The 27318-nt window shown below is 41.8% G+C and overlaps 1 protein-coding gene across 1 annotated transcript in view; it reads left to right on the top strand.

The window, feature by feature from the left end:
- The window catches only part of LOC134601620 (zinc finger protein 208-like), a 634640-nt gene extending 608336 nt beyond the window's left edge, over nt 1-26304 (top strand). The window contains 2 exon segments of the mRNA XM_063446140.1: nt 24662-25987; nt 26156-26304. Coding sequence (XP_063302210.1) covers nt 24662-25987; nt 26156-26304 — 1475 coding nt within the window.
- Nucleotides 26305-27318: the final 1014 nt, after the last annotated feature.

Below are 27318 nucleotides of genomic sequence, written 5' to 3'. Positions count from 1 at the left end.
GCCGCAGGATTTGAATCAATTTTTACCATAGTTACCGCAAACAAGAATTTGAATTGGATAAATTACATTTATTATAATCAACAGCGTTTTGTTAATTATACCAGAGACGCCCTCCAGGGGTTGGCCGAACAGCTGCAGGCCACATCCCAAATGGCTTTCCAGAATAGAATGGCCCTAGATATGATCTTAGCCGAAAAAGGAGGGGTTTGTAAAATTTTGCCCGACACCATGACATGTTGTACCTATATCCCAGAAAACACAGGCCCTAATGGTAAAGTTACATTAGCCATAGAAAAATTAAATGACCTGTCTGAAGAGTTAAAAAGGAATTCTGGGATAAAAGATCCCTGGGAAAGATGGTTTGGTTGGATGACAGGATGGCAAAAGGCTTTAATGCAGATTGGTATGGCTATACTAATTTTCCTTTTTATTTTTGCTCTTCTCTTTTGTTGTATCCTCCCATGTGTGAGAAAATCCCTCATGAAGACTGTTGACCAAGCGGCACCCACTTTTACCCATCTCGAAGTTGATGACCAAGATTTCCAAGACGTCAACTCACCCTGTCTGCCGCTGCAAACAATCCCTTTTGTTGATAAAGTGCAGGAATTCTAGGAAGGGACTAGCTTAGGGACAGCATCTGTCAGTGAATGGTAAAGGCCCCGTGTGGAGAAGTGGTGGGTTAGCTGCCATGGGACACCCATGGGTGTGAAGTGTTCGAGAGCCATACTGATGGATGAGTTAGCCTATTAGGGTCAGCTCCAGGGACAGACTTGCACTTTGCATTAACACCTAGCTAGCGGCCACGGGGTTTCTGTGCCTTTGGGTTAACACGTCTTCTGATACTAACATAATAAAGTTTTATCTCTTAGAATCTAACATTTCATAGGGGGGACTGATGTGGAATTATTAAAAATCTTTATTGTACTTGTATTGAATTATTGTACTAACTCCATTTTAACTTTATACTGTGACTTCTTCCTCCATTTTGTCCTCCTAACCTGACTTCTTCAATCCTCCATTTTGTCCTCATGACTTAACTTGTTCATTTTAAAACTACCTTACGTGACTGAACTTCTCAACCCAATTAGTACAGTAGACAAAGACTGTGTTTCCTGCAAGGACAAGTACCAGGAGGTGCTGGCTACTCCTTAAGACTTGCCGGCTACTCCTTAGGACTTGTAAGATAGTATAGTTTGAAGGCCACGAGAACACAGTAGTAATGAAATGTTCTATTCATAAGAGACCTTGCACCTGGACATGAAGCCTGATATCATTGACCGTGTAAAATGACGCTCATGACCCCCTTATCCCCACCCGTGTCCAGAATAATCCCACCTCCGGTGGGTGGACACGGGACTAACCTCTTAATTTTTTGAACCAATAGGTAAGACACTAACCCCGACACTTAACAAATTAATCCAATTGATGATGTTTATTTGCTGATATTCTAATAATCAATGATGACGCAAAATGCCTCTTAAAAGGGCCTGCGCGCCCGCTTTTACTTCACTTGCCAATAAACTTTCTCGAAGTTATTTTAACCTGAACCTTGTGTGTCAGACTTAATTACTTCAGCGTATATACGCAATTTAATTTTATTGATTTGGACAGGAACAGATAGACATTTGAACATTTTGGTTTACTTTCAAAAAGTACCATAACAAGTGTATAGATACTAATTATTATTATACAGAGCGACATGTTTATTATCAGCGTATAGATACTCAGTATTATTATACAGAGCGACATGTTTATTATCAGTGTATAGATACTCAGTATTATTATACAGTGCGACATGTTTATTATCGGTGTATAGATACTCCGTATTATTATACAGAGTGACATGTTTATTATCAGTGTATAGATACTCCGTATTATTATACAGAGCGCCATGTTTATTATCCGTGTATAGATACTGAGGATTATTATACAGAGCGACATATTTATTATCAGTGTATAGATACTCCGTATTATTATACAGAGTGGCATGTTTATTATCGGTGTATTGATACTCCGTATTATTATACAGAGCGTCATGTTTATTATGCGTGTATAGATACTCGGTATTATTATACATAATGGCATGTTTATTATCGGTGTATAGATACTCCGTATTATTATACAGAGCGACATGTTTATTATGAGTTTATAGATACTCATTATTATTATACAGTGCGACATGTTTATTATCGGTGTATAGATACTCTGTATTATTATACAGAGCGACATGTGTATCAGTGTATAGATACTCATTATTATTATTATACAGAGCGACATGTTTATTATCAGTGTATAGATACTCAGTATTATTATACAGTGCGATAAGTTTATTATCAGTGTATAGATACTGAGGATTATTATACAGAGCGACATGTTTATTATCGGTGTATAGATACTCCGTATTATTATACAGAGCGACATGTTTATTATCAGTGTATAGATACTCAGTATTATTATACAGTGCGACATGTTTATTATCAGCGGATAGATCCTCGGTATTATTATACAGAGCGACATATTTATTATGCGTGTATAGATACTCGGTATTATTATACAAAATGGCATGTTTATTATCAGTGTATTGCTACTCAGTATTATTATACAGAGCGACATGTTTATTATCGGTGTATAGATACTCAGTATTATTATACAGAGCGACATGTTTATTATCAGTGTATAGATACTCCGTATTATTATACAGAGTGGCATGTTTATTATCGGTGTATTGATACTCCGTATTATTATACAGAGCGTCATGTTTATTATGCGTGTATAGATACTCGGTATTATTATACATAATGGCATGTTTATTATCGGTGTATAGATACTCGGTATTATTATACAGAGCGACATGTGTATCAGTGTTTAGATACTCATTATTATTATACAGAGCGACATGTTTATTATCATTGTATAGATACTCAGTATTATTATACAGTGCGATAAGTTTATTATCAGTGTATAGATACTGAGGATTATTATACAGAGCGACATGTTTATTATCGGTGTATAGATACTCCGTATTATTATACAGAGCGACATGTTTATTATCAGTGTATAGATACTCAGTATTATCATTGTATAGATACTCAGTATTATTATACAGTGCGATAAGTTTATTATCAGTGTATAGATACTGAGGATTATTATACAGAGCAACATGTTTATTATCGGTGTATAGATACTCCGTATTATTATACAGAGCGACATGTTTATTATCAGTGTATAGATACTCAGTATTATTATACAGTGCGACATGTTTATTATCAGCGGATAGATACTCGGTATTATTATACAGAGCGACATGTTTATTATCAGTGTATAGATACTTAGGATTATTATACAGAGCAACATGTTTATTATCCGCGTATAGATACTCAGTATTATTATACAGAGTGACATGTTTATTATCAGTGTAAAGATACTTAATATTATTATACAGAGTGGCATGTTTATTATCGGTGTATAGATACTCGGTATTATTATACAGAGCGCCATGTTTATTATGCGTGTATAGATACTCGGTATTATTATACAGTGCGACATGTTTATTATCAGTGTATAGATACTGAGGATTATTATACAGAGCGACATGTTTATTATTGGTGTATATATACTCCGTATTATTATACAGAGCGACATGTTTATTATCAATGTATAGATACTCAGTATTATTATACAGAGCGACATGTTTATTATCAGTGTATAGATACTCCGTATTATTATACAGAGCGCCATGTTTATGATCCGTGTATAGATACTGAGGATTATTATACAGAGCGACATGATTATTATCAGTGTATAGATACTTTATATTATTATACAGAGTGGCATGTTTATTATCGGTGTATAGATACTTCATATTATTATACAGAGTGACATGTTTATTATCAGTGTAAAGATACTCCGTATTATTATACAGAGCGACATGTTTATTATCAGCGTATAGATACTCAGTATTATTATAGAGAGCGACATGTTTATTATCAGTGTATAGATTCTCAGTATTATTATACAGAGCGACATGTTTATTATCAGTGTATAGATCAGGGGTAGGCAACCTTTTAGCAGCACTGTGCCGATATAGGATTGTGATGTGTATGCTGCCGTATTCTGCTTGTGTTATTTTTACTGTAATTGCTTTGTATCGTTGTATTTGTGCGTATATATGCAGGGCTGTCTTTAATAATGACTGGACCCTGGGCAAAGCATTTGCTTAGGGCCCCCTGGACCCTGTCCCCCCTTCCCAGGCATGCAATCACGTCCTCCACCTCAACACAGTGGCGGACCTAAAGTAGAGAGGTGCAAGAATTCTTGGCGGTCTCCCTGTTGCACGGGTGATTAAAAGGTAGATCCCCATCTGTCGTGCAACTCCAGAATAGCATTGACAGCTGGGGCTTTACCATTTACTCATGTTTGCAGGTCTGTATTTAGCACTAAGCAGTTTTTGTGTGTTTTTGTGGAATATGTTTGTATGTGGTGTTGGCGTGATTGCAAACACACACACACAGACATACTGACACAGACATACTGACACAGACATACTGACACAGACATACTGACACAGACATACTGACACAGACATACTGACACACACAAAGACATACTGACAGGGGCGGACTGACCGGTCGGGCACTTCGGACATGGTCCGAGGGCCCGGCCAGGAGGGGGGCCCGCCACCAGGGGGCCCGGACTGCACAGGTAATCCAATGCGTGCCCGGGCCCCCGGTCCTTCAAAGTGCAGTGCATATAATTGCCTTCCGCAGGACCTATTCAGAGCATTTGCCCGACGGTCTGATTAAGCACTTGTGGCTTTCCGGCTACATGCATGTTGCCCCGCCCCTTCCCGGTTTGGCTCTGCCCCCTTCCCGGAGTGATTGCAGAGCAGACCGCATGGGAGGCAGTCAGGCAGACAGGCAAGCTGGGACAGAGGAGCTCGGGCCCCATGCAACCCTACACACACTGCTACACATGGGATCTCAGAAAGGTAAGAGATCTCCTTATTGTGCATGGAGAGATAGATCACTGCCCCCTACATTTTCACATTGCCCCCTCCCCCACTGTCACACTGCCCATCCACCACTGTCACTGACCCTACACTGTCACACTGCCCCCTCCCCCACTGTCACACTGCCCATCCACCACTGTCACTGACCCTACACTGTCACACTGCCCCCTCCCCCACTGTCACTGCCCCTACACTGTCACACTGCCCCCTCCCCCACTGCCACTGCCCCTACACTGTCACACTGCCCCCTCCCCCACTGCCATTGCCCCTACATTGTCACACTGCCCCCTCCCCCACTGTCACACTGCCCATCCACCACTGTCACACTGCCCCCTCCCCCACTGTCACTGCCCCTACACTGTCACACTGCCCCCTCCCCCACTGTCACTGCCCCTACACTGTCACACTGCCCCCTCCCCCACTGTCACTGCCCCTACATTGTCACACTGCCCCTTCCCCCACTGTCACTGCCCCTACACTGTCACACTGCCCCCTCCCCCACTGTCACTGCCCCTACATTGTCACACTGCCCCCTCTCCCACTGTCACTGCCCCTACACTGTCACACTGCCCCCTCCCCCACTGTCATTGCCCCTACATTGTCACACTGCCCCCTCCCCCACTGTCACTGCCCCTACACTGTCACACTGCCCCCTCCCCCACTGTCACTGCCCCTACACTGTCACACTGCCCCCTCCCCCACTGTCACTGCCCCTACACTGTCACACTGCCCCCTCCCCCACTGTCACTGCCCCTACACTGTCACACTGCCCCCTCCCCCACTGTCACACTGCCCATCCACATCTGTCACTGCCCCTACACTGTTACACTGCCCCTCCCCCACTGTCACACAGCCCATCCACCACTGTCACTGCCCCTACACTGTCACACTGCCCCCTCCCCCACTGCCACTGCCCCTACATTGTCACACTGCCCCATCCCCCACTGTCACTGCCCCTACACTGTCACACTGCCCCCTCCCCACTGTCACTGCCCCTACACTGTCACACTGCCCCCTCTCCCACTGTCATTGTCACACATTGCCCCATGCATCCCTACACACACTGCTACACATGGGATCTCAGAAAGGTAAGAGATCTCCTTATTGTGCATGGAGAGATAGGTCACTGCCCCCTCCCCCACTGTCACACTGCCCCATCCACCACTGTCACTGCCCCTACACTGTCACACTGCCCCCTCCCCCACGGTCACTGCCCCTACACTGTCACACTGCCCCCTCCCCCACTGTCACTGCCCCTACACTGTCACACTGCCCCCTCCCCCACTGTCACTGCCCCTACACTGTCACACTGCCCCCTCCCCCACTGTCACTGCCCCTACACTGTCACACTGCCTCCTCCCCCACTGTCATTGCCCCAACATTGTCACACTGCCCCCTCCCCCACTGTCATTGCCCCTACATTGTCACACTGCCCCCTCCCCCACTGTCACTGCCCCTACACTGTCACACTGCCCCCTCCCCCACTGTCACTGCCGCTACACTGTCACACTGCCCCCTCCCCCACTGTCACTGCCCCTACACTGTCACACTGCCCCCTCCCCCACTGTCATTGCCCCTACATTGTCACACTGCCCCCTCCCCCACTGTCACTGCCCCTACACTGTCACACTGCCCCCTCCCCCACTGTCACTGCCCCTACACTGTCACACTGCCCCCTCCCCACTGTCACTGCCCCTACACTGTCACACTGCCCCCTCCCCCACTGTCACTGCCCCTACACTGTCACACTGCCCCCTCCCCCACTGTCACACTGCCCATCCACATCTGTCACTGCCCCTACACTGTTACACTGCCCCTCCCCCACTGTCACACAGCCCATCCACCACTGTCACTGCCCCTACACTGTCACACTGCCCCCTCCCCCACTGTCACTGCCCCTACATTGTCACACTGCCCCATCCCCCACTGTCACTGCCCCTACACTGTCACACTGCCCCCTCCCCACTGTCACTGCCCCTACACTGTCACACTGCCCCCTCCCCCACTGTCACTGCCCCTACATTGTCACACTGCCCCTTCCCCCACTGTCACTGCCCCTACACTGTCACACTGCCCCCTCCACCATTGTCACACTGCCCCCTCCCCCACTGTCACTGCCCATACACTATCACACTGCCCCCTCCCCCACTGTCACTGCCCCTACACTGTCACACTGCCCCCTCCCCCACTGTCACTGCCCCTACATTGTCACACTGCCCCTTCCCCCACTGTCACTGCCCCTACACTGTCACACTGCCCCCTCCCCCACTGCCACTGCCACTACACTTTCACACTGCCCCTCCCCCACATTGTCACTCCCCCACACACACAGTGGCACCTTCCTTTGGGGTCAGAAAAAGAATAGGGAGAGCCTGGGGTATAAGGAAGAGCCTGGGGCAGAGAAGGAGCAGGGAGAGCCTGGGGCAGAGAAGGAGCAGGGAGAGCCTGGGGCAGAGAAGGAGCAGGGAGAGCCTGGGGCAGAGAAGGAGAAGGGAGAGCCTGGGACAGAGAAGGAGCAGGGAGAGCCTGGGACAGAGAAGGAGCAGGGAGAGCCTGGGACAGAGAAGGAGCAGGGAGAGCCTGGGACAGAGAAGGAGCAGGGAGAGCCTGGGACAGAGAAGGAGCGGGGAGAGCCTGGGACAGAGAAGGAGCGGGGAGAGCCAGGGACAGAGAAGGAGAAGGGAGAGCCTGGGACAGAGAAGGAGCAGGGGAGCGCCTGGGACAGAGAAGGAGCAGGGAGCGCCTGGGACAGAGAAGGAGCAGGGAGCGCCTGGGACAGAGAAGGAGCAGGGAGCGCCTGGGACAGAGAAGGAGCAGGGAGAGCCTGGGGCAGAGAAGGAGCAGGGAGAGCCTGGGGCAGAGAAGGAGCAGGGAGAGCCTGGGGCAGAGAAGGAGCAGGGAGAGCCTGGGGCAGAGAAGGAGCAGGGAGAGCCTGGGGCAGAGAAGGAGCAGGGAGAGCCTGGGGCAGAGAAGGAGCAGGGAGAGCCTGGGGCAGAGAAGGAGCAGGGAGAGCCTGGGGCAGAGAAGGAGCAGGGAGAGCCTGGGGCAGAGAAGGAGCAGGGAGAGCCTGGGGCAGAGAAGGAGCAGGGAGAGCCTGGGGCAGAGAAGGAGCAGGGAGAGCCTGGGGCAGAGAAGGAGCAGGGAGAGCCTGGGGCAGAGAAGGAGCAGGGAGAGCCTGGGGCAGAGAAGGAGCAGGGAGAGCCTGGGGCAGAGAAGGAGCAGGGAGAGCCTGGGGCAGAGAAGGAGCAGGGAGAGCCTGGGACAGAGAAGGAGCAGGGAGAGCCTGGGACAGAGAAGGAGCAGGGAGAGCCTGGGGCAGAGAAGGAGCAGGGAGAGCCTGGGGCAGAGAAGGAGCAGGGAGAGCCTGGGGCAGAGACAGAGCAGGGAGAGCCTGCGGCAGAGAAGGAGAGCCTACGGCAGAGAAAAATGTATACATTTGAAATAACAGCAACTATATTAATTACAAACATTTCACTAATCTAAGGGGTACAATTTATGGAAATTGACTGCCATGGGGTTCCCAAGTGAAAAAAGGTTGGGAATCACTGAGATAGATCACTGGCTGCAGGAGGGGGAAAATGGAGTCTGCTGGGCCCCACTATGCTGGCCCAACAAGCTGTGCCACTGGACCACCAGGGAATCCACTGTCCCCCTCCCTGGCAACAGGTAAGAGGCAGGGAGGGGGAAGTACATTTAAACATTTTTTTATAAAAATCCAACCACTAAAAAATACCCCCCAGCAGCATGTGTCACACATCCACCACACACATACATCATCAAACAGACAAAATGCATCCACTACACAACCACACACATCATCCACTACACAACCACACACATCATCCACTACACAACCACACACATCATCCACTACACATATACACATCATCCACTACACAGCCACATACATCATCCACTACACAAATACACATCATCCATTACACAGCCTCATATATCACACAAACTGCATCCACTACACAACCACACACATCATCCACTACACATATACACATCATCCACTACACAACCACACACATCATCCACTACACAGCCACATACATTATCACACAAACTGCATCCACTACACAACCACACACATCATCCACTACACAAATACACATCATCCACTACACAACCACATATATCATTCACCACATAAACACACAAACTGCATCCACTACACAACCACACACTCAGTGCCCCCCCTCCCTGGCTACAAGTAAGAGGCAGGGAGGGAGAAAGATTTTTGTTAAAAACAAATTATAAAATTTCAACAGCTAAAAAATACACACACACACTGCATCCACTACACAAACACACACGCAGCATTCACTACACAAACACACGCATCATTCACTACACAAACACACACACCATCCACTACACAAACACACACAGTATCCACTACACAAACACACACAGCATCCACTACACAAACACACACACAGTACTCACTACACAAATATACATAATTCACTACACACTACATCCATTACACAAACACACACTCTGCATTCACTATACACACGATTCATCCACTCTACACACACTCTCTATCCGCTACACAAACATTCAATCTGAGTCCACTATAAACACTGTATCTACTTTACTCATGCACTTTGCATCCACTACACACATTCTACAGCCATACACACACAATCAAATTCAGTACACACACACTTCATCCTTGTGGGTGGACTCAAGATGGGTCATGTGGGCTGACTTGGGGGTGGGCCATGTGGGCAGGCCCCCGGAGGCCAAGGATTCTGCTCACTGCCTTACAAAGCCCTAAAAACTGGTCTCGGCCACACATTTGTTGGCCATCTTTAGAGGCCAGCCCACAGGCCAGCCAATAAGCCAGTCAGCCAGCCCACTGGCCAGCCAGCCCACAGGCCACCAGCCAGCCAGGCCAGTAGCCAGCCAGCCCACAGGCCAGCCAGGCCAGTAGCCAGCCAGCCAGCCAACCAACCCACAGGCCAGCCAACCCACAGGCCAGCCAGCCCACAGGCCAGCCAGCCCACAGGCCAGCCAGCCCACAGGCTAATAGCCAGTCCACAGGCCTACAGCAAGCCACAGTCTTACATACAGCAAGCCCACAGCCTGCCAGCCATAGCCAGCAAGCCACAGCCAGCCAGAAAGCCCACAGAATGCCAGCCAGCAACAGTAATTAAGGTAAGAGGAGCCAACTTGGCCTAGGTATCAGCGAGCTATGTTGTGTTGCTATATTGTAAAAAAGGAACCAGAGTGTTGGAGAGACCCCCTCCAGGCCCCATTAGACTCCATTGTAGTCTCTAATGGGGCCTGGAGGAGATTCTTTCTAACACACTCTCTAAAGGACACTGAGATAGCCTCTGCTAGAAAGACCCCCTCCATGGCCCATTAGCCCTCAATTGTAGTCTCTACTGGGGTCTTGAGGGGATTATTGTTATTTATTTTGCAGTTTATTTTTTGCATTTGTTAATTATATTGCACTTGTTTAGAACTTATTGCACTTTTGTTCCTTGTGTCTAAATATTGTGTAGGGTGTGGCTGGAGGCGGGAGAAGGGCAGGGCTTGCTGCGGAGCATGGGTGGGGCCTGTAAGGGGGCCCTTGATTTATTTTGCCCGGGGGCCCTGAGGGTTCTCAGTCCGCCCCTGCATACTGACACACACATACACTTTAAAACTCACCCTCCAGTTTCCTACCTTTCCTGCTGGTGGCTGAAGGCGTTGGGAGTTGGGGCCTAGAGCTCTTGGCCAGCCCCCCTCCAATCTGCCTACTCTTCTTTCCTGTGCGCTCCTCTCTTTGTGGGAGGAAGTGATGCGTGGCCGTCACTTCCTCCCAGCCTGCTGCCGAAAAGCAAGGGGCCCACTTGCGCTGTTAAAGCACCTCAGCGTGTGACCGGGTCCCTGCTGACAGAAGCCCAGCGGGTGGTCCTTTGTGCATGGGCCCCCCGGTGGGCCTCCTTAGTGTGCAGATTACCAGCCAGAGGGTTAGAAATAGTTGAGACCAGCAGGGCTCACGGTGCAGCTGCCCAGTTTGCCCCGCGTTAAAGAAGGCCCTGCGTATATGAGCTATTATATTGTTTATGTTCTTGAGTAGTTTATGGTATTGTGTAGGATACATATGAATGTAAGCTGTGAATGGGTGCTGCTTGTGGAATTGTGTGTGGATGGATATGTCAAAGTGTGTGTTTGGTAGTGTGTGGGGGCTGTTTGGGGTATTGCATGTGGGGTTGTGTGCATGTATGTGGATTGTTCGTGGTGTTTCGTTTGTGTGTGGGCTGTCTGTATTATTTGTATGAGGGGAGGGTTATTCTGCATTTCTGTGTATATCTAGCAGTGTGTGTGGCTTCCCTGGGTTCCAGTGGGGACTAGTCCGGCCAGGTACATGTCAATGACAGGAGCTGCAACAGCAACTGCGAGCTGCTCTACTACAGAGTGGCTTCCTATTCACAAGTGCTGGGAGGAAGTGATCTAAGATCTTTTCGGATTAGCAGATATCTGAAGTTTTACTGGGACTCCTGATAGGCCAGAGCCTGTTTGACTCTAGCAGCCTTGAGTGCCGTGCAAAGATGGCACTAGTGCCGTAGGTTGCCTACCCCTGGTATAGATACTCAGTATTATACAGAGCGACATGTTTATTATCAGTGTATAGATACTCAGTATTATTATACAGAGCGACATGTTTATTATCAGTGTATAGATACTCAGTATTATTATACAGTGTGACATGTTTATTATCAGTGTATAGATACTCCAGTATCATTATACAGAGCAACATGTTTATTATCAGTGTATAGATACTCCGTATTATTATACAGAGCGACATGTTTATTATCAGTGTATAGATACTCCACATTATTATACAGAGCGCCATGTTTATTATCCGTGTATAGATACTGAGGATTATTATACAGAGCGACATATTTATTATGCGTGTATAGATACTCGGTATTATTATACAAAATGGCATGTTTATTATCAGTGTATTGCTACTCAGTATTATTATACAGTGCGACATGTTTATTATCAGTGTATAGATACTCGGTATTATTATACAGTACGGCATGTTTATTATCAGTGTATAGATACTTAATATTATTATACAGAGTGGCATGTTTATTATCAGTGTATAGATACCCCGTATTATTATACAGAGCGCCATGTTTATTATCCGTGTATAGATACTCGGTATTATTATACAGAGCGACATGTTTATTAATGTATAGATACTCAGTATTATTATACAGAGCGACATGTTTATTATCAATGTATTGCTACTCAGTATTATTATACAGAGCGACATGCTTATTATCAATGTATAGATACTCAGTATTATTATACAGAGCGACATGTTTATTATCAGTGTATAGATACTCCGTATTATTATACAGAGCGCCATGTTTATGATCCGTGTATAGATACTGAGGATTATTATACAGAGCGACATGATTATTATCAGTGTATAGATAATTAATATTATTATACAGAGTGGCATGTTTATTATCGGTGTATAGATACTTTGTATTATTATACAGAGCGACATGTTTATTATCAGTGTATAGATACTTAATATTATTATACAGAGTGGCATGTTTATTATCGGTGTATAGATACTCAGTATTATTATACAGAGCGCCATGTTTATTATCAGCGTATAGATACTCGGTATTATTATACAGAATGGCATGTTTATTATCGGTGTATAGATACTCCGTATTATTATACAGAGCGACATGATTATTATCAGTGTATAGATACTTAATATTATTATACAGAGTGGCATGTTTATTATCGGTGTATAGATACTCAGTATTATTATACAGAGCGCCATGTTTATTATCAGCGTATAGATACTCGGTATTATTATACAGAATGGCATGTTTATTATCGGTGTATAGATACTCCGTATTATTATAAAGAGCGACATGTTTATTATCAGTGTATAGATACTCATTATTATTATTATTATACAGAGCGACATGTTTATTATCAGCGTATAGATACTCAGTATTATTATAGAGAGCGACATGTTTATTATCAGTGTATAGATACTCAGTATTATTATACAGAGCATCATGTTTATTATCAGTGTATATACTCAGTATTATTATACAGAGCGACATGTTTATTATCAGTGTATAGATACTCAGGATTATTATACAGAGCGACATGTTTATTATCAGTGTATATACTCGGTATTATTATACAGAGCGACATGTTTATTATCAGTGTATAGATACTCAGTATTATACAGAGCGACATGTTTATTATCAGTGTATAGATACTCAGGATTATTATACAGTGCAACATGTTTATTATCAGTGTATAGATACTCCAGTATCATTATACAGAGCAACATGTTTATTATCAGTGTATAGATACTCCGTATTATTATACAGAGCGACATGTTTATTATCAGTGTATAGATACTCCACATTATTATACAGAGCGCCATGTTTATTATCCGTGTATAGATACTGAGGATTATTATACAGAGCGACATATTTATTATGCGTGTATAGATACTCAGATTATTATACAGAATGGCATGTTTATTATCGGTGTATAGATACTCCGTATTATTATACAGAGCGACATGTTTATTATCAGTGTATAGATACTCAGTATTATTATACAGAGTGACATGTTTATTATCAGTGTATAGATACTCAGTATTATTATACAGAGCGACATGTTTATTATCAGTGTATAGATACTCAGAATTATTATACAGAGCGACATGTTTATTATCAGTGTATAGATACTCAGTATCATTATACAGAGCAACATGTTTATTATCAGTGTATAGATACTCAGTATTATTATACAGACTAGTGACTACATTAGTATGTGGATACTGTGGTGTATACCAGCAGTTCCCTCTAGGGAAGCTTTGCACAATGCACAGTTTGTCCCTAACCAGTTCCTGTAGGAAGTGTGCAAGGCATTCTGGGATGGATACACCCCCTTGATTTGCTCTCTTCCCAGTGTGTGCATGGAGTTCGGCCATGTTGGGTGTATGTTACAGCAGGAATGTGTATATCAACAAAGGGATCGAACATAATATGTGACTTGTGATCAATAAATCCTGGCTGATTGATAGACGGTATGTTATTGTAAGTCAGCTATCATCAAACATAACAGGTACTCGTGAGCATTATACAGAGCGACATGTTCATTATCAGTGTACAGATACGTAGTATTATACTTAGCGACATGTTTATTATCAGTGTATAGATACTCTGTATTATTATACAGAGCGACATGTTTATTATCAGTGTATAGATACTCCAGTATCATTATACAGTGTGACATGTTTATTATCAGTGTATAGATACTCCAGTATCATTATACAGAGCAACATGTTTATTATCAGTGTATAGATACTCCGTATTATTATACAGAGCGACATGTTTATTATCAGTGTATAGATACTCCACATTATTATACAGAGCGCCATGTTTATTATCCGTGTATAGATACTGAGGATTATTATACAGAGCGACATTTATTATGCGTGTATAGATACTCGGTATTATTATACAAAATGGCATGTTTATTATCAGTGTATTGCTACTCAGTATTATTATACAGTGCGACATGTTTATTATCAGTGTATAGATACTCGGTATTATTATACAGTACGGCATGTTTATTATCAGTGTATAGATACTTAATATTATTATACAGAGTGGCATGTTTATTATCAGTGTATAGATACCCCGTATTATTATACAGAGCGCCATGTTTATTATCCGTGTATAGATACTCGGTATTATTATACAGAGCGACATGTTTATTATCAATGTATTGCTACTCAGTATTATTATACAGAGCGACATGTTTATTATCAATGTATTGCTACTCAGTATTATTATACAGAGCGACATGTTTATTATCAGTGTATAGATACTCCGTATTATTATACAGAGCGCCATGTTTATGATCCGTGTATAGATACTGAGGATTATTATACAGAGCGACATGATTATTATCAGTGTATAGATAATTAATATTATTATACAGAGTGGCATGTTTATTATCGGTGTATAGATACTCGGTATTATTATACAGAATGGCATGTTTATTATCGGTGTATAGATACTCCGTATTATTATACAGAGCGACATGATTATTATCAGTGTATAGATACTTAATATTATTATACAGAGTGGCATGTTTATTATCGGTGTATAGATACTCAGTATTATTATACAGAGCGCCATGTTTATTATCAGCGTATAGATACTCGGTATTATTATACAGAATGGCATGTTTATTATCGGTGTATAGATACTCCGTATTATTATACAGAGCGACATGATTATTATCAGTGTATAGATACTTAATATTATTATACAGAGTGGCATGTTTATTATCGGTGTATAGATACTCAGTATTATTATACAGAGCGCCATGTTTATTATCAGCGTATAGATACTCGGTATTATTATACAGAATGGCATGTTTATTATCGGTGTATAGATACTCCGTATTATTATACAGAGCGACATGTTTATTATCAGTGTATAGATACTCATTATTATTATTATTATACAGAGCGACATGTTTATTATCAGCGTATAGATACTCAGTATTATTATAGAGAGCGACATGTTTATTATCAGTGTATAGATACTCAGTATTATTATACAGAGCATCATGTTTATTATCAGTGTATATACTCAGTATTATTATACAGAGCGACATGTTTATTATCAGTGTATAGATACTCAGGATTATTATACAGAGCGACATGTTTATTATCAGTGTATATACTCGGTATTATTATACAGAGCGACATGTTTATTATCAGTGTATAGATACTCAGTATTATACAGAGCGACATGTTTATTATCAGTGTATAGATACTCAGGATTATTATACAGTGCAACATGTTTATTATCAGTGTATAGATACTCCAGTATCATTATACAGAGCAACATGTTTATTATCAGTGTATAGATACTCCGTATTATTATACAGAGCGACATGTTTATTATCAGTGTATAGATACTCCACATTATTATACAGAGCGCCATGTTTATTATCCGTGTATAGATACTGAGGATTATTATACAGAGCGACATATTTATTATGCGTGTATAGATACTCAGATTATTATACAGAATGGCATGTTTATTATCGGTGTATAGATACTCCGTATTATTATACAGAGCGACATGTTTATTATCATTGTATAGATACTCAGTATTATTATACAGAGCGACATGTTTATTATCAGTGTATAGATACTCAGTATTATTATACAGAGTGACATGTTTATTATCAGTGTATAGATACTCAGTATTATTATACAGAGCGACATGTTTATTATCAGTGTATAGATACTCAGAATTATTATACAGAGCGACATGTTTATTATCAGTGTATAGATACTCAGTATCATTATACAGAGCAACATGTTTATTATCAGTGTATAGATACTCAGTATTATTATTCAGAGCGACATGTTTATTATCAGCGTATAGATACTCAGTATTATTATTCAGAGCGACATGTTTATTATCAGCGTATAGATACTCAGCATTATTATACAGAGCGACATGTTTATTATCAGCGTATAGATACTCGGTATTATTATACAGAGCGACATGTTTATTATCAGCGTATAGATACTCGGTATTATTATACAGAGCGACATGTTTATTATCACTGTATAGATACTCAGCATTATTATACAGAGCGACATGTTTATTATCCGTGTATAGATACTCAGTATAGTATATGTGATCGCGAGGACCCTGTGATCACATGGACGGCATAGCCGTCCATGTCAATGCCAGCAGGGGGAGTGCCTGTAATGACAGGTACTCCCCTTGCTGCCTGAAAAAAAAGAAAAGTTAAAACAGTGTAAAAATAAGATTATATATACTTGGATCAAATATATATTTATTATATATATGATCTTAGTATATAGATACACATATACACACATACATATAAATAAACATACACTGTCTACGTGTATTTTAATATTAATATATACATAATTATATATATATTAATATCAAAATACACGTACAATGATATTGATTAAATATATAATTATCATTATATATATATTTATAATAAAAATAAATAACTATATAAATACGTAAAAAAATAAATAAATAAATAAATAAAAAACAAATCGATAAAAAATATATAAACATGCGTAATTTTGTTCTAACTGTATTTTAAAATTAATATATATATTGATATCAAAATACATGTAGAACGAAATAATATATATAGCTATATACATAAGTATATACGTATATATCACTATATATACCTATATATAAATTAAAATAATTTAAAAAAATTATATACATATATATATATATATATATATATAATAATTCTACGTATAGTGTATATTATTAGTGTATAGATTCTTAATATTATTATACAGAGCGACATGTTTATTATCAGTGTATAGATACTCATTATCATTATAAAGAGCAACATGTTTATTATCAGTGTAAACAGACTAGTGACTACATTAGTATGTGGGTACTGTGGTGTATACCACCAGTTCCCTCTAGGGGAGCTTTGCACAATGCACAGTTTGTCCCTAACCAGCTCATGTAGGAAGTGTGCAAGGCATGCTGGGGTGGATACACCCCCTAGATTTGCTCTCTTCACCGTGTGTGTATGGAGTTGGGCCATGTTTGGGTGTATGTTACAGCAGGAATGTGTATATCAACAAAGGGATCGAACATAATATGTGACTTGTGATCAATAAATCCTGGCTGATTAATAGACGGTATGTTATTGTAAGTCAGCTATCATCAAACATAACAGGTACTCGTTAGCATTATACAGAGCGACATGTTCATTATCAGTGTACAGATACGTAGTATTATACTTAGCGACATGTTTATTATCAGTGTATAGATACTCAGTATTATTATACAGAGCGATATGTTTATTATCCGTGTATAGATACTCTGTATTATTATACAGAGCGACATGTTTATTATCAGTGTATAGATATTCAGCATTATTATACCGACTAGTGACTACATTATTATGCGGATACTCTGGTGTATACCAGCAGTTCCCTCTAGGGGAGCTTTGCACGATGCACAGTTTGTCCCTAACCAGCTCCTGTAGGAAGTGTGCAGGGCATTCTGGGATGGATACACCCCCATGATTTGGTCTCTTCCCAGTGTGTGCATGGAGTTCGGCCATGTTGGGTGTATGTTACAGCAGGAATGTGTATATCAACAAAGGGATCGAACATAATATGTGACTTGTGATCAATAAATCCTGGCTGATTAATAGACGGTATGTTATTGTAAGTCAGCTATCATCAAACGTAACAGGTACTCAATATCATTATACAGAGCGACATGTTCATTATCAGTGTATAGATACTCAGTATCATTATACAGAGCGACATATTTATTATTAGCGTATAGATACTCAGTATCTGTAACGGATCACCTGGCACCCCGACTGGGTACCTCCGTTAAAGGATGCTCCTAGTGTTTCCTGAGGACTCCAAGCACTGCAGAAGACACCACAACCACCGAATCAGAGAAGCATATGAGTACTCTCAAGCATATGAATGCTGTAGACAGTTGAATAGGAAAAACCATACGAATAGGTTTACACTCCTAGCAGTCAAACTGGAACAGCAAACAATAAATCCTCCCCCAATAATGAGATGACACTTCACTTTGAGGGTTAAGCAGGAACTGAGGCTGGCACTCCCAGCCTGGTTTTTATTACAGTTGTTGAGAATACAGGACCGCCCACAGGGAGGGACAAAACAACCAATCAATCCGTACAATACACACAGACACTCCCACACAAAATCCTCCCCTCTGCCTGTAATAGGATTACTGAACACAATGGGTAATCTCATTATCACAGGCAGAAGAATACAGTTTTATGAAACATATCACAGGGACCCCAAAACATGCAATAACCCCATATAAAGTATATCCTCAGAACCAGGGGATCTGGGTGAACCACATATCCAAAATTCACCCAGATCTATTCAGTAGTTTTGAAGATACAGTTTAATGCAGATTCCGCAGAACATATACAGATTATATAAAAAATAATTACTGTATAATGTGTCCCCTGTTGTATAGTTTAAAACTACTGCACGATGTCGTTGTGTACCAAATACCGGCAAGATGGCACCGTGTAGAAAAGTCACAACAATGTCTGTGAGTTAAAATGGCCGCCATCCATTGTTCTCACCATGTGCTTCATCCATTGTTCTCACCATGTGCCTCTGATACATGAAATGGTGGCCACCCAGTAACTCCACAGTATGTCCCCAGATGGTTTTTAAAGGGCCAGCAGCAGCACCATACAAATCCAATATGCCCAAATATTGTACTTGAAGGGCCAAATAACCCAGGGGCCATAGTCAGCAGGTAGGAGGCGGGCAAACAGGCTTCTCCAATGCCCAGTGGCGAGGTTGGTTTCGCCACAGTATCATTATACAGAGCAACATATTTATTATCAGTGTATAGATACTCAGTATTATTATACAGAGCGACATGTTTATTATCAGTGTATAAATACTCAGTATTATTATACAGACTAGTGACTACATTATTATGTGGATACTGTGGTGTATACCAGCAGTTCCCTCTAGGGGAGCTTTGCACAATGCACAGTTTTTCCCTAATCAGTTCCTGTAGGAAGTGTGCAGGGCATGCTGGGATGGATACACCCCCATGATTTGTTCTCTTCCCAGTGTGTGCATGGAGTTCGGCCATGTTGGGTGTATGTTACAGCAGGAATGTGTATATCAACAAAGGGATCAAACATAATATTTGACTTGTGATCAATAAATCCTGGCTGATTAACCCCTTAAAACCGGAGGGCGTACTATTACACCCTATTTTAAGCGTCTCTAATAATAAAATTTTGAGACCTTATGGTAGCCCAAGAATGAAAATTACCCCTATGATGGCATACCACTTGCAATCGTGGACAACCCAAGGTATTGCAAATGGGGTATGTCCAGTCTTTTTTAGTAGCCACTTAGTCACAAACACTGGCCAAAATTTGAGTTTTTTGCATTTTTCACACACAAACAAATACTAACGCTAACTTTGGCCAGTGTTTGTGACCAAATGGGTACTAAAAAGACTGGACATACCCCATTTGCAATACGTTGGGTTGTCTACTATTGCAAATACAGTCTCAAAGGCAACATAACCAATCTGGTGAATTTCAATTTCAAATGTAACGTGCTATATTTGACCCTGTAACTTCCCAAAATACCATAAACCTGTACATAGTGGGTACTGTTATACACGTGAGACTTTACTGAATACAAATATTTGTATTTTATTACAGCAAAAACAAACCGTATTATGACATTGACAGTTAAAATGTCATGTAGAACTAAAAAAATTAATTTCTTCTTTTCTCCCATTTTTTTCACATGAAATTATGTTTCATAGCTAAATATTTGATATTAAATGAAAGCCCTGTTTCCCCTGAATAAAATGATGTATAATAAGGGTGGGTGCATTTAATATGAAAGAGGTGAATTACGGTTGGACAGACATATAGCGCAAATTCCAGGTTTTGTTTACGTTTTGTTTTGTTCACGTGTAAATTTAGCTCAGTCCTTAAGGGGTTAATAGACGGTATGTTATTGTAAGTCAGCTGTCATCAAACATAACAGGTACTCAATATCATTATACAGAGCGATATGTTTATTATCAGTGTATAGACACTCAGTATTATTATAGAGCGACATGTTTATTATCAGTGTACAGATACTCAGTAGTTATGTCGCGAACATAAAATTTAGGGACTCCAACTCTATACGAGGATCTGGACCTCTGTCTACCAGATCCCTTCCCCTGTAATGAAGAAATTAGTGGACAACCACCGAGCAACCTAGGTAGAGGCAGAAGAAATCGGAGGGCCACGAGATTCTTGACCTATGACAACATTGGGGAACCCACATATTCTCAGAACCCCCACACGTGCACAAAGTTAATCAATGTATTGCATACTTTGACTGAAATATTGAGTGATAGAATTTCCCTGTATTAGATTGTATTGTACCATCTTGTTAAACGGTTATAAACCAGATGTCCTTGACAGACACCTGACTGTGGGCAAATGAGCGGGAACTGCTCAAGGCGAGAGACGGAGTGGCGGATGGTTGAGAGGGGGCAAGGAGAACAGCAGTGGTTGACGTGGCTGAAGATGCCGGACCAGGAGGAGGATGGCGGCTTTGAGTTTGTGTGCTGCTTGTACTCATGTGTTGATCCCATAGGCGTTTGTGATGTGCGATCATGTGCCTACGCAAAGCAGTTGTACCTAGGTGGGTGTTGGACTTCCCACGACTCAGTTTCTTTTGGCACAGGTTGCAAATGGCATCGCTGTTGTCAGAGGCAGACACACAAAAAAAAAAAATTCCACACTGCTGAGCTCTGCAATGACGGCATTCTGGTGGTGGACACAGCATGCGTTGATTGGCGTGCTGTTGGGCTGACCCCGGGTGCTGATGCATGCTGTCTGACTGTGCCACTAGCTCCTTGCGACGACCTCCCCCTGCTTCCAACTCGTCTCCTCCTCCTCTCTGTCTCCCCATCTGAACTTACGCTCTGTTCTTCTTCTTGCCGAGCGGGCACCCACGTGACATCCATGGACGCATCGTCATCATCAACCGCTTCACTTGTATCTGACAACTCAGCAAAGGAAGCAGCAGCAGGTACAACATCATCATCATCATCACACCGTACGTCCATGTGTGTAATACTGCCTGACTGAGACATATCCCTGTTATCTACATCCTCTGGCAATAATGGTTGCGCATCACTCATTTCTTCAAACGGATGTGTAAATAACTCCTCTGACATCCCAAGTGAAGCGGCTGTGGTGCTAGTGTTGGCGGCAGTCGGGTGTTGGCGGTGGTGGCGGCAGTCGGGTGAGTGGTATCTTGAGAGGTGCCTGAAGCTAAGCTGGAGGTGGATGTTGCGTCAAGCTTCCGAGCGGAAGCTGTAGAAGATTGGATGTCCTGTGTTAGCCAGTCAACTATGTCCTCAGAACTTTTCGAGTTCAGGGTATGTGGCCTCTGAACACTGGGCATTATTCTAGGGCAAAAGGGAATCACAGCACCACGACCACGACTGCCCCTGCGGGGTGACCTGCCTCTGCCTGTCATATTTTTTTTTGGATTAGTGGTACTATGCGTGCAAGCTACTGTGACACCAGATATGAGTGGCACTGTGCACTGGCAGAGGTTGGCAGAGTACACGCTGTAGGCCTGACACACCCGCCTGAAGACAACTAACTGCTATTCAATCTATAACAGTGAAAAAAGTTTTTTTGTTTTTAAATGCAAGCTATGGTGACACCAGATATGAGTGGCACTGTGAACTGGCAGAGGTTGGCAGAGTACATGCTGTAGGCCTGACACACAGACGCTTGCAGACAACTAACTGCTATTCAATCTATTACAGTGAAAAAACATTTTTTGTTTTTAAATGCAAGCTATTGTGACACAAGATATGAGTGGTGGCACTGGGCAAGTGGGTACAGTATATGCTGTGAGCCTGACACACAGGCCGGCTGGCAGGCAGGCAACTGCAATTACATTACACAGAAAAAAAAAAAGCAGACTGATGTTCTAGCCCTAAAAAGGGCTTTTTGGGGTGCTGTCCTTACAGCAGAGATCAGATGAGTGCTTCAGGACTGTAGTGGACACAGAATACACTAGCCTAGCTATCCATTTCCCTAGCAACAGCAGCTACACTTTCCCTTCTCTCACTAAGAATGCAGCTTCAGAATGAATCTAAAATGGATGCTGTCCAGTAGGTGGGAGGGTCTGCTAGGGAGGGTGTGCTGCTGATTGGCTGGAATGTGTCTGCTGACTGTGAGGCACAGGGTCAAAGTTTGCTCAATGATGACGAATAGGGGGCGGATCGAACCGTGCATATGTTCGCCCGCCGTGGCGAACTCTAACACGCTATGTTCGCCAGGAACTATTCGCCGGCGAACCGTTTGGTACATCACTAATACTCAGTATGATTATACAGAGCGACCTGTTTATTATCAGTGTATAGATACTCTGTATTATATTTGAAGGTCATGGCAACACCCTGAACTCTTGGTCATTTCTCAAAACATCCCTGAACAATTTTTACAGTGTGGCAGGATACATCATTCCATCAGAGGATGCCATTGCCATGAAGGGGTGTACGTGATCTGCAACAATCTTGAGGTAGGTGGTATGTGTCAAAGTAACATCTACATGAATGCCAAGATCCAAGGTTTCGTAGCAGAACATTGCCTCTGCCAGCCTTCCTTCTTCTTGTCAATGAGCACATGCACCCAGCCATACATCTGATCTAAGAAAATGCCATTCATCAGACCAGGCAACCTTCTTACATTGCTCAGTTCTGGAACTGGTCCCCATTGAAGGCAATATCTGCTTTAGGCACGTTGCATGCATAGTGCATCGCAGTCACATCTACAATGCTGAGGGGCATATATGAGAAACACATCTGCTTCTCCCCTCTTTTCCTGACTGTAGGAATAGTAAGAACTTTTTACTGTGTGTATGTGTGAGAGGGGCGTATTATTCTCAACAATATTTAAAGACATTAAAATGGTGAAATATGTTCCTCTACAAGCTGTGAACCATTCCTGAAGTATAAATGTAGGTAAGTTTTGCTTTATGGACTAAAAGTAATTTTGCAAGGCAAATAACGTGTATAAACAATTTTTATAATGAAGGGAATTAAAATACACAATATATATATAGAAATATGGTATTGCTCAATTACCATGATGTTTCATAGTCACATTTCTTATCTTTCATAAAAATATTGTCAGTTTTTCTAAGTATGGTAAGCAAAAAATAATTTAAAGACATATTTTCTTTAACTCCCAGTACATTTCCACCAGCAGGTCAAACCAGGTATCTACTACAAAGAGTAGTAGATACTTGGCACAGCCTTCCAGTGGCAGAGGTAGGGGGGGGGGGCGGATAACTGTGAAATTATGTCCTGCATGTGTTTAGAATAGAATATATGTGATATACACATAATCTGTAATTTGTTCCTCTAGCATAAATGCAGATACGTGAGGCTTTATGGACTAAAAGGAGTATACACAATTTTGCTAATAAAGGGGTTAATGCACACAAAATACTTTATTTCTTCGCAATCATTGTGACACCTGATGGTCATATTTCTTATCTATTATGCAAATATTGTCTATTTTTTTTCTAAGTATAGCAAACAATATTTTATTGTGACCGATTTCCTTTAACTCCCAGTATGTTTCTTTTAGGTGTATTTGTCAGGAGAGGTGACAAGAACAGAAATACATGAAGCAAAGCTTTGAAGAACTAATTTAATAACAGAAGCAAGGAGTCCAACTCTAATAAATCAAGCATTTTCTCAGATACCTATATGTTCTCAAAGGAGACCGTAAACATGAACCCCAAACCTTTCTCATGTTCGGAATGTGGAAAATGTTTTGTCACCACTGCAGAGTTTGTCAGTCATCAGAGAACTCACACAAGAGAGAAGCCTTTCTTATGTGGTAAATGTGGGAAATGTTTTGCCAGTAAAGGAGAGCTTGCTTGTCATAAGAGAACTCACACAGGAGAGAAACAGTACTCGTGTTCTGAATGTGAACAATGTTTTCTTACTAAAGCAGATCTTCTCCGTCATCAGAGAACTCATTCAGGAGAGAAACCTTTCTCATGTTCGGAATGTGGTAAAAGTTTCATCACCAAAGCAGCGATTGTCCGTCATCAGAGAAGTCACACAGGAGAGAAGCCCTTCTCATGTTCGGAATGTGGAAAATGTTTTAGGCGACATTCAGAATTTGTCAATCATCAGAGAGCTCATACAGGAGAGAAACCATTCTCATGTTCTGAATGTGGAAAATGTTTTGGGCAACATTCAAATCTTGTTACACATCAGAGAACTCACACAGGAGAGAAACCATACTCGTGTTCTGAATGCGGAAAATGTTTTGGGCAACTTAGGGATCTTGTTACACATCAGAGAACTCACACAGGAGAGAAACCATTCTCATGTTCTGAATGTGGAAAATGTTTTGGGCAACATTCAAATCTTCTTACACATCAGAGAACTCACACAGGAGAGAAACCATTCTCATGTTCTGAATGTGGAAAATGTTTTGGGCGACATTCAAATCTTGTTACACATCAGAGAACTCACACAGGAGAGAAACCATTCTCATGTTCTGAATGCGGAAAATGTTTTGGACAACATTCAGAATGTGTCAATCATCAGAGAACTCACACAGGAGAGAAACCATTCTCATGTTCTGAATGTGGAAAATGTTTTGGGCGACATTCAAATCTTGTTACACATCAGAGAACTCACACAGGAGAGAAACCATACTCGTGTTCTGAATGCGGAAAATGTTTTGGGCAACTTAGGGATCTTGTTACACATCAGAGAACTCACACAGGAGAGAAACCATTCTCATGTTCTGAATGTGGAAAATGTTTTGGGCAACATTCACATCTTCTTACACATCAGAGAACTCACACAGGAGAGAAACCATTCTCATGTTCTGAATGTGGAAAATGTTTTGGGCGACATTCAAATCTTGTTACACATCAGAGAACTCACACAGGAGAGAAACCATTCTCATGTTCTGAATGCGGAAAATGTTTTGGACAACATTCAGAATGTGTCAATCATCAGAGAACTCACACAGGAGAGAAACCATTCTCATGTTCGGAATGTGGGAAAAGTTTCATCACCAAAACTGAGATTGTCCGTCATCAGAGAACTCACACAGGAGAGAAACCATTCACATGTTCTGAATGCGGAAAATGTTTTGGACGCCTTTCATATCTTGTTATACATCAGAGAACTCACACAGGAGAGAAACCATTCTCATGTTCTGAATGTGGAAAATGTTTTCTTACTAAAGCAAATCTTCTCTGTCATCAGAGAACTCATTCAGGAGAGAAACCTTTCTCATGTTCGGAATGTGGGAAAAGTTTCATCACCAAAACTGAGATTGTCCGTCATCAGAGAACTCACACAGGAGAGAAACCATTCTCATGTTCTGAATGCGGAAATTGTTTTGGACACCGTTCAAATCTTATTAGACATCAGATAATTCACACAGGAGAGAAACAATTCTCATGTTCTGAATGCCTAAAATGTTTTGGATACCGTTCGCATCTTGTTACACATCAGAGAATTCACACAGGAGAGAAGCCCTTCTCATGTTCTGAATGTGGAAAATGTTTTGGACACCGTTCAAATCTTGTTACACATCAGAGAACTCACACCGGAGAGAAGCCTTTCTAATGTAGTAAATGTGGGGAATGTTTTGCCAGTAAATCAGAGCTTCAAATAAACAAAAGAACATAGAGGTAAAACAACTATAAAATGCACAGCATCCTGAGTTGAAGGATAAAAATAATAACTTATACTTAACTTACAGTATCAGGCAATGTGCACATGTACAGGAATACGGTTTCTAAAAGGAAATAGATAAAACATACATAGTGTAATCTATTACAATACAATGGGTGTATATATGGTTTCAGTCACAAGTATGGAGCCGTGCCAGGCTCTATGTAAATAGCCTCAGGGTGCCAGTACTGGCTTCATAAGTTGTCCACAGGCAAGACAGGCAGAAGAAATTTTAAAAATTAATTTATTGGAAAATTTAAAGTTGGACATATGAAAAACAGTGTGTAATACACAAATAAATATACACTACCGCATCATGTCCTTACACGTTTCTACATAAAATAACTTCCTAAGTGCCATGTTGATAGATGCTCTGTGTTCACAATTTATGTGGTTTAGTTGATTGCTGAATTGATTCACCTGCCGGTCGAATGCATTATTTCCGGGTTGTGGTCACTTCCTGTTCAGGGCGTTGTAATGTCGTCCGTTCCGGCTCTTGTGTAACTGATCTTTCAAATAGGAAGTGCAGCAGTGTCCATATTGGAAATGGGTTAATCTGCCCTTACCTGACGTGATTCAATATCTACAGTGTTCTGTGTACTTAGAAACACTTATATTAGGTATTACAGACATGTTAAAAAAAAAAACAATATGATAAAATAACCCATAAACCAATGAATCTCAGACAGGTGAGGTGATTTTATAATGCATCAATGGATTAATATGGGAATAAAATATCTTGTATTGTGATTTTTTTTTTCATGCTCACACACTAAATAGTAACTTTGATAGTAGCAGTCAATGTACATATGATGCATTGGTATTATGGCACCCTCATGCTATCGTCCTTAGATGCCTAACCTGCACCGCTAACTCTGCTCCACTTGGTTGCGGACTCACCGGCAA

The sequence above is a fragment of the Pelobates fuscus genome, chromosome 1 (assembly GCF_036172605.1).
Source record: "Pelobates fuscus isolate aPelFus1 chromosome 1, aPelFus1.pri, whole genome shotgun sequence".
Lineage (NCBI taxonomy): Eukaryota > Metazoa > Chordata > Amphibia > Anura > Pelobatidae > Pelobates > Pelobates fuscus.
The sequence above is the reverse complement of the archived record's forward strand: the minus strand, read 5'-3'. Positions and strand labels throughout refer to the sequence as shown.